Raw genomic sequence first — 10,516 nt, forward strand, 5'->3', positions numbered from 1 at the left:
AAGATTTTTTTTTTCTTTATTGCTTAAAAAAACGTAATTTGTGAATCTATTACATTAAGTCTTGTGTTACAAGTTCCATACAGTCACACGATAGGAAAATAAGGCCGTCAGTACATTTCTTGAATGTTCAGCCTGTCTGCATACAAATAAAGGCCAGTAGCCTCTAACTTTCTTTATTCTTCAGCCATGTGAATAAACCAACAGACAATGCAGCACAAGTGAATCAACTTTAGGAAAAAAAAAAAAAAAAAGCTTGTGATTCGTCAGGCTGTCACTGCTGTTTCTGTTTAAACATGAATACAACTGAAGAGAATATACATAATCCCTGACATGTTTAATAACTTTTGAAGGGACTTTTATACACCAATAAGTTATTCGGTCCCAAATTTTACTTAAAAACACAACCATATAAGTAATTACAGTGTCTTTTTTGGGTTATTTAATTCCTTCCATAAGGAGAAATACGTCTGTAGCACTCATCAGTGAGTTTCTAGTGGGTCCAGTAGTTCCTGTCGCTGGAAACTGCAGACTTTATAAGGGGACCATCCCGTTTGCACTGTTAACACTGTTAGTGAACGAGACAGGAGAAACAGCTCTCAACTAATCCAAAGTGCGTTTTGTCCTCTTGTAGATCCATATTTATGATGTAAGCGTATGGATTTCTATACAATAAAGAGACGGAGCGACTCGATACTGACACTCTCTGGCAGATTTATGTCTAGGAGAGGTGAATTTAATTGTCTGGGTTGTTTCTAGTATTTTTTTTTTTTTTTTACACACACACATATGTTTGCAGTTGTAAACAGGTCAGAAGGTTTCTCTCCTCCTCCTTTACAAGCTCTCACAAAAACTCAGCGACTTTATAAACTTTCTGTATAACACTTTTCAAACTTCTCTCTCTCTCTCTCTCTCTAAGACACACACGCACACACACACTCAAGCACACACACATACAAACTCTTACACTCTCACCAGTCGACCACTGTATATTTTGTCAGGGTGTATTTTATGTGGTCTTGTTTCTTTTTTCGGGGCTGGGCTCACGGAGAGTATACTGTAGTATATCCATCAGCCTTATATTTAAATAAACCACTTATATCCGGACTATTAGGCTGTTCAACAAAAAAAAAAAGTTTCTCAGGGCAAAGGAAACTCACCAACCACATTTGCAGTAGGCCTAGTTGACCTCGACTCAGGCACTCTCTAATCTCTCTATTTTTTTTTATTTATTTCTTTTTAATTTTAATTTTACAGACTTTTACACATCTTTACTAACTTCTGATTATGCTTTCATGTCAAGTATCATCAATTGAACATTTTGATTTCTCACATTGACAACTAAGCAGAGGGCAGGGGTTTGGGATCTTCGCCTGAAACAAATTGTGGCGCACAAAAAGATTTAAAAAAAAATAAAACAACAAAAAACGCCAACAAACAAACTAACGTTTAATGAATGAAAAGCCCGCATACAAAGACGAAATCAGGTTTTGGGTTTCAACTTTGAAGGGACTGAATTTGTCAAGGAAACCTATAAGTTTAGGGGACAAAAAAAGTTCACGTGTGAAAATAAAGCAAGTTTGAATAGACTGGCTGTTGGCCATGTCGTTTGCAGGAGTCATCATTACTGCGGATCATAAATGAAGTCAACGGAAACAACACAATACATCATTTGCTATCCGGGTATGTTCAGCTTCCCTGTATGCTTCTATTAGATTATAATTCTGACTGTTTGATGTAGCCAGCTGTCCAAAACTATACAGATACTTCCTACAACAGCAGTCTATTTATTTATCGTCCCCCCACTATGAACAGCAGGAGGATCAGGGGCCACTATTTATGGTTTTATGTACTCCACTTGTCTGACTCTGAACATTTAATTACTTGAGTGTAGATTAGTCCTACTAAAGCTCAATCTGATTCATTTAATTACTTTATTTGCATTAAGATTTAAATCAGGATCCATACACTGCTTTCGACTGTGACCTGTGTTGGATCATCTCTGTCTGTAACTCCCATGACGCACCATTTGGAAATTTAGTGGCAAAGCCTTCATATAGGTTACTGTACAGCAAGTACTTTATTTATTCGTTTTATATATATGTATATATATATTACAGTTAGGCTAATAATTGTAACTGTGATCCAAGAAATCATGTTCCTTTAGACAATGTGACCCAAATCTACAGCCAAATGTACTTTTCCCCTGCTGCGCGCAGCTTTGACCGTTCGGGGCACCTTCAGCACGCATCTCTTTTCTTTGACCCCGCTGCAAAACACTTTAACCATAGCAAGTATTTACTATCCAGCGTAACGGGACGATGTTTCTGAACATTTTATGAAAGTTAAGCAAATACGCGAATATAGGCTGAGACAGATTTCAGTTGTTTCCAGCGCAGTTTCACATGTTTAAAGAAGTGACTGTGCTCAAAGTGGATCGATCTGCCTCATTCTGCCTGCTTTCAAAATGCTGCCACATGCTTAAAATCACCAAAGAAGTGCGCGAGACTCGCACTGGAAATAAAATGGAATTAATTTCGCTTGCAACATCGTCATTTTTTTCACTCTCTGAATGAAATATATCATTTAAACATAATCATAACGTGACTTCATGGAATGGACAGTTTACAGGAACCCCGCAGCAGTCAATAATTCAACTGTTTTGGGATTATTCAGGTCAAATCCATAAATACAGCCATCTGCGTTTTTACGCGCTGTGCGACTGTGCTCATCGTCTGTTTAAATCGGTGTGACTGTAAGCCTCATTCGGGTGTCTAGCTACCCCCAAATGGATTCATGGATAAAGCAGATCAACACGACCCCTCTCTCGGAAACACAGACACCGGAGTTTCTTTGCATCTTTTCGCCCCGTAATAACTCCTCGATAGGCGCTATGGGAGCTGTCTCGCCTTCGCTCCGCTCATTCATCCCGATTTAAACAACTATTAATCCACGTTTTTTTTTGAGATTATCCGAAATTAGGCTGCCTTGTCTGCCTTGTTTGGCTCTATTTTCAAGTTTCATTTGTGAAATTGTCCGGTTGTGAACGAATACAGACTCTCGGTGATCCTCGGTGTCATCGAAATGCGCTTTGGATCACATTGTTTTTGTTATCAATTTGGACAGTAGCAAGTCCGCGGTGAGCGCAAAGTACTGGCAACGATGTGTGCCGTAACGCACACACACACAGACACACACACACACCTGCGCGCACACACACACACACACACACACACACACACACATAAACATATTCACGCAGCCTGAGTTGTCTTACCTTCATTAGGAGGGTAGATGATGGGAAACGCAGGAAGAGCACAGGACAATAAAAGAGGTAAAATGAAAAGGAGTGATCGCGGATTGCAATCCATGGCGGCGGATCAGAGGTACATAACTCCATGAAGCCACTGACTGATCTGAGAGCGTCTTCTCTCCACTCAGCTTTCTCCCTCTCTCTTTGCTCTGGCTCCCTTCGGTTGGAGCAGATTTCCGCTGGGTCCTACAGAGTCTGACAGACAGCAAAACACACAGCGCTCAAGTTCACCACAGGTCAGTTTAGATCCTTTACCACGGGCGTCTCCTTGACGTGAATGACAAACTCAGCTATTCAGCATATTTTACAGCCTTAGTCTATCCAAAAGTGATTTGAGTCAGTGAAATGGAGAGCAATATATAGGAGAAATATTAGAAATCTCTCCGGGAATAAAAGGGTAACACCATATGTTCCTGTGACCTACAAATAATTCAATCACATTTACAACATATCCTCTTACTTACAGTATTTCTCTGCTTTATTTTCCCAGGGAGTTTTTTTTTAAATATATATAGTTATGTGGTTTGATGATGGACAGGAAATAGCTATATCATATCAGCATTAGGCTTTATTTAGCAGAGTTTGGCCTTTATTCAGTAAATAAAAATAAAAGAAAGGACTGGAACACCCAGTAAGAACCTGGTGTTTTTAATAAAACAGCCAAAGCCGGCCTCCAATTTTAAGTCAGTGATTTTGGATCTGTTTTTAATTTTGACTGTGGATTAACCATTGTTGCACACTTGAAACACTTTAAATTTAGAAATTTGAACAGCCAACAGAATCTTGTCATTTTTAATGCAGATTTTGCTCAGTAGAGACATTTTTTAACCTAATTTGGAATAAATAGAACCCAGTTTATTTTATTTTGTCATAAGCGACATGATGCAAATAGTGAATAATGAGTTAGTGAGAGTCATGCAGAAAACATTTTTCCTGATATTAAAACAATTTAATTTTTTAAATATTAGTATATATATGTAATGTACATGTTAAATTATTTTTTGTTTAAATAGTTCATTTTTATGGCCACTATATTAATGTATCATTTTGACACATAACCAATAACCTACTTATAAAAGAGAACATACATTTTGGTTCATAGTGTTTTCCATGTTATAATCTCAGACTGAAGGACAAAGTTTTATTTGTCATTGTATAGAGGGACATATCATGTGCTTGTGTTGGTTCTACTGTGTGCATTTTTCTGTGAGTGCCATTAGGGGCCCCTGAGACCACAATACTTGAACCGCAATGAAAGGCTGGGGTGGCAGTGTAACGTCAGGGTCCTGGCTGAGACGCCAGCTGTTGTGGTGGGGGGATGGAGGCTGGAGGTTGGGAAGGCATCTGACGTATGGGAAAAGTTAAAGGACACAGCAGCTAACAACGCCGCTACTTGGAGTGGTAGAAACAGCTCCTGAATTCAAATTACTCGATCGTTTCCTGCAATCAATCTATGGTGGGTTACAGTAGGTCTCACTCAGACACTGAAGACATTTCTAGAGAAAGTCCTCTTGCACGGATTGAGGAGTGAGATTTTTTTTGTAATGAGAAACTAATTCAATCATATTTTAATGGTTTGAATTTTTCACAAATCTTTTTAAAAGTAAAGGCATTGCCAAAAGTCACAGTGGGACCCTGTTTAACTAATGCTAATGTTATGCTCCCACTGAATGAACTTAATGAACTTTTTTTTATATATATATAAGAACGATTATACAAATCATTACGACACACTAGAAAACATAGCTAAGAATGGTAATTACATACTACATTTTGAAAAATGACTACATGTATGCAGCATGGCTTTCACACACTGCTGCATTTTCAGGTGAAAAATCACAATAAGATTTTTATTATATGTCTTGCTCAGTATATCATTTAGGTGGTTGTGTGTTCAAAGGTCCTTTAAAATAAACCAGGACATTTTCACAATGCATTTCCTTTATTTTTTTTTTTTAGAATAAATGGCTTAACAGCAAACTCAGAGCACTGTCTTACTCTGAGAGATTTATGAGTTCCAGGTTGTCAATGGATACAGTGAAGAATGATGCCAAGAGGTCTCTGGCCACATTATTAAGTGGCTGTGGCATGTGGATTTACAGCAGGTTTGAGATGTGCCAGCCTTCGTCATACATCATTCTCTACATCCCACTAATTCACTTATTACACACTGAAAGAGATTAATACGGGGGGCCCTCTGGCTAACAATCAATTCAAAGGCTAGTTGTTCTGCACTTGTAGTTTACAAATATGAGGTTTTTGGTTTCAATTGAGAAGTTTCTGAGTGAACAACTGCATTTATTTTCAAATACTACATATTCATGGAAGATTGAGAGAATCACAAATATACTAGAAGTTGGAAACAAAGCAGGCATGCTCAGATGTATGTAGTTGTGAAATAATAATACACGTTACATTTCCTACAAGAAATGCAAAGTATTGAAAAGAAAGTTATTACAAGTAGCAAAGTAACACTAAAATTAAACTGAATGTCGACAGCGAATGAATTAGAAATTTAAATATTTGGACTAATACAGTAAAAAAGAGCAACTTGATAATACAATATTTTTGAATATGATTATAAAGGAAGTACATGCTGACAGTTGAACACTTTTAGCAGTGATCATTTTCGTTTGGTTGTCAGAGAGGAATTGTCCATGTTTTTAGTCAATAAATCCGCATGTTAGTTCAAACTAATTGTTGAAAATCTGTTTCTGATTGTGGTGAATAGGAAAAATGTGATGGGTCCCTCCCGTCTATCCACTCTAACATTTTTTCCCTCTTCTCAATGAGCGCTTGTCCATTCTTGAACTCTTGCCAGTGGAACAATCCAGTACGAGATGGAGGAAAATATTGATTTAGAGCCGCTATTGCAAGTCATGATGTATCCTGACGTGGCTATATGGTGCTCCAAAGTCACGGAACAGATGTTGTTTAGGAGCAGCTTTGAAACTGCCAAGACATGTCATTCTTACACAGTAACATACAAACAAACAAACAGAAAATCTGGCTGTGTTTACTGCTCGCTGTCAGTACCTTCTTCCTCCCTGTGGATCCCAGGCGGCACATTCCTCCATACTCACAGCATACAGAAGGACAAGAAGCCAGCGGGCTGCTGGCATGTAACACTATCCCCCCGAACCAAACATCATACCAGGGACGCTTTCTTACCATTGCCAACACCAGCACTCGTCGTGCTTTTTTTTGTTACAGCACCAGGGGATTCTAAAACTCAAGACAACTGCGGTCGTCTCACCATTGTTCTAATTAAAGTTGGCCTACAATTATAGGTTTTATATACATACATATATACATATATATATATATAAATTAAACCCATGTGCATTATACACAGTATAATAAGTATAGTATAAGTATAGTTATACAGTATTATTACAATATTCATGGGTCCATTGAACAGGAATAATAATAATTCTTATAATATTAACTATACTAATACTAATACTAATACTAATGTTTATATTTATTTGGGTCTGTAGAAAGCAGCAGGATGAACAAATTAGCACCTAAAATATACTTGGTACCATTCAGTACAGACAGTACTTCTTATCACCTCTCAGGAATTCAGTGATATGGTCTAATGCAATGAAAGTTGATATGTCTTATCACAATTGCTGCTTTTTTTCCCCACAGTTGCAACCAATTGCAAGCAAAAGTTTGCGTATAGGCAAAGGAATTGCATTTGTGATATATTCATGTCAGTATCATACAAGGAGTGTTTATTCTTATCTTATGAAGATTGTGCCTAGTTGAGTGTGTCTGTTTGCACAAAGAAGTCAACTGCCCCTCTAGTTCCTGTATTTGCACCACTGATTAATTGGGTTATGGTTCATGTGGCGAGTTCTGTTTTTCATCCTCTAAGAGGCAACTGCACGGCTGCACTGATATGACCGGCCTGCCACAACAGACAGAGCTGGGCCTCCTTCCCACTGTGAAACAATTCTCTCTCTTTCCACATCCAGTCACCATCATGTCCCATCATACCGCTAGTGCAGGGGGAACGGGACGGGTTGGCAGGCAAGAGAGTATAAAGCATGAGGGAAGCAGATTTATGCGTCTGCTGATATTGGCCTATTTTTTTTTCCATTTTGTTTTTCTTTAATAAAAGATAAGATAGGAGGATTATTGTCTACTGTTGAAAGAATGCACTGTCCTCATGTATTAAAATGATTTTACTTAATAAGGGGTGTCATTCTGTAAAACCTGAGGGAAAAAGCTGTGCCAATCAGTACAGCCGACCAGTACACCCTTCGGTAAAGACTGTTAGTTCCCATGACTGGTGGTCTAAAATGTTATTTCACAGGCTTGTTCCTGCCATGGCAAGAACATTGGTCAAATCTATGGTCACACACGTGTCTGTGTGACTGACAGCAGTGTAAGCAGTTGGTTGTGCTATTTCCTGAGAAAAGAAACAGAATGGCCGGACTTAACCGAGAGCTGGAAGCAGTATGAGACCCTTACATAAGTAGAGGTAGTGAAACAACAGTGCAATTCTTCATTACTGTACTGCTCTCAAAATGTTCCTCAAGTAAAAGTAAACAAGTTTAAGCAGATATATCAGTATTCAGAGTACAGTTTGGTTTCATATACAGTTTGGTTTTACTACCAGATGAATATCTTATTTCCCAAGTTTTGGGATTTTTTTTTTTTTTAATCAATTTCTGAGGTAGGGACATTGAGTACAGTACGGTACAGTGAGGGGCAAAAAGGGTACCCTTTTTTAAAAATGCCTAAACACACACACACACACACACACACACACACACACACACACACACACACACACAAGTTTACATAAATTCATAACTACTTCCAACTTTAACAAAACATATGCAGACAAATACTTAAACCTACTTCCCAGCTGGATAGGTGCTTATATATATACCTAGCTAGCTTTAGCCTATGACAGATTTCCCGATTGATGCTCCGTCGATCTCTTGCTCAACTGCTGTGTGACGAGCAGACGTCCACCGGTCACACAAGGAGACCGGGTGTTCCATTAATGTAGTTTCAACATTTTAAGTTGCACTTGGATACGGGAACTCATGGGAGTTTACCGTTAGAGCCACTTTAGCCACTGTGTGTGCACATCTTTGTTCAGACAGACAAGAATAAAAAAATAGAAAGAACAGAAACAAAAGAAAGTAGGAAACAGAAGGAATGAATAAGGGATGGTAAGAGAAGAAGGAATGAAGACATGAAGAAAGAAATAAAGGAAAGAAGGAAATAAGGGAAGAAATGTATAAATAAAGAGGATATAGATTATTTATGGACCCGCGTTGAGTGTAAAGTCTGAACATTAAACACAGCCACCGGATAAATAACAGGATGAAATGATGTAATGAAATAAAGAAAAGAAGAACATTTCCTAGAATGGACATAGTTTCATGTAAGTAAATGGTTAAGCATCTCAAAATTGGATTCAAGTACAGTAATTGTACACAGAAAATTGCCCTCTAATTTAAAAGCATTGTTGTTTCATTATGCTCTGATGAACTGGCCATGTACCAAATCTTTTTGGTTTGATTTTCTTCACTGAAAATGACGAACCAGTTATCATCTTCACAACAAATGCACCCAATAGAAGGATGTCTTTATTTAGAATATATATCAGCCCTCATGATGTAAAGATAAAATGTAGAAATCTTAACTTTCCATGTGTCTGAGAAAGTAAATGCAAAGCTTTATGATACATAACTTTATACAGTATATGTCAGTGATATAGAGTAGCATAACAAGACATTTATACTTGAATGTTTCTAATTGTTCCTTTAGAAAACATGCAATCTACAGTTCTACCTGGGAAACATTTAGTCAGTAAGGCATCAAGCTGAGAAATGCCCTGAAACAAAACAGTCTGACATGAGGGTTTATTTACTGGAGGACAACTAAACAAGGCTTAACCATGAGAGCTTGTAATTAGAGAGGGAGGAAACAACGGTCTCCTTGATGGCATTGAGGTTTTGTCACGAGGAGACACACAAAAATGCAAACAAGCAGACAGAAAATCTCCCTCTCTCTCTCTCCTTGTCTTCTCCTTAACCCCCAACTCCCCGCCCCTGCCCCCTCCCTCCCGATCTTTATTTGTATGATTGTTGAAGTTACATTATCACCAAAGCTAAATTACATATTATTGATTCATTACGTTTTACACAAAAAAAACAAAATATATAAACAAATGATATCGGTCACAGACACACACATTTACCACAAACAAAAACTCAAGTATTTTGCTGTGCATCATTAATTATTACCCAGCTAATGGTCCATGAACAATGAACAATATACAAAACTGTGTTGTGTCTCCTACTCAACTATAATAAAATCAGCTGTATTTTTTTTAAAAAAATGTTGAAAACAATTGTTGGAGACTGAATACTTGATCATTAATTTAACTGTAATAATAAACTCATTTCATGGCGTTGCAACATAACAGTCATGGCCAAGTCCTGACTTAAATAATTAAGAATAATAATAAAGTAAAAGGAGCTTTTGTGTTTTCTGGGAAGGAGTTAGTTCTGTCCTGATACAAGATGACGTCCGTCATACAGTCAGCTCTCATCAGGACAGTGTCCCCACCTCCATGTGGCTCTCTCTGTTGTTCCCTCTGCCAGTATTGTCTTGGATAATATTCCTCCTCCATCTGCTGTAGGATTAGATTTACGCATGCACCCGAGCGCGCACGCACACACACACACACAGATTCACACAAAATCAACTTTCATAATATATTCACAAACAGCAAGGAGAATAGGAGGACAAGACACCATCTTAACTATTTAGTTCAACAAAACTGGTAAAGTAACATGTAAAATGTTCAATGTTCAAAAGTTTACTCATTCAAAGTATATATATATGATTACTTTGTTTGGAAAAGTACAATTAAACAGCACTTAACTACCGGTATCTTTAATAGGGATTGATTATTTTGATTGAAAACATGTTCTATACTAATAGATCAAAACACATTGAGGGAATATCAGTCACTGTAATAAGGTCTGTGTGCTTTCAGATGGCTTCACTCTCCGAGCAGCAGTCCTCATTGGGAAGACATTCAGGTCTGTTGCTGAGCTGTTGCGAGACATTTAACTAAAATATTCAAGAGAAAAGCACCTTAATTATACAGATGATGGAGTACAGGCCCTGGAGTAGTGTGTGTTTGTGTGTGTGTGTGTGTGTGTGTGT

The 10,516-nt window shown here is 37.8% G+C and overlaps 1 protein-coding gene across 5 annotated transcripts in view; it reads right to left on the minus strand.

Moving 5' to 3' along the window:
• The window catches only part of epha3 (eph receptor A3), a 102,390-nt gene extending 98,918 nt beyond the window's left edge, over window positions 1–3,472 (minus strand). For 3 of the 5 annotated variants that reach the window (XM_042425905.1, XM_042425899.1, XM_042425898.1), the window contains exon 1: window positions 3,275–3,462. In XM_042425905.1, coding sequence (XP_042281839.1) covers window positions 3,275–3,368 — 94 coding nt within the window. In that variant the 5' untranslated portion in view covers window positions 3,369–3,462. Of the gene's footprint in view, window positions 1–3,274 lie in introns of all 5 variants that reach the window. The other 2 variants (XM_042425900.1, XM_042425906.1) reach the window with 2 other exon arrangements.
• Between the last annotated feature and the right edge of the window lie 7,044 nt (window positions 3,473–10,516).

This window comes from Thunnus maccoyii, chromosome 11, assembly GCF_910596095.1.
Source record: "Thunnus maccoyii chromosome 11, fThuMac1.1, whole genome shotgun sequence".
NCBI classification, from domain to species: Eukaryota; Metazoa; Chordata; class Actinopteri; order Scombriformes; family Scombridae; genus Thunnus; species Thunnus maccoyii.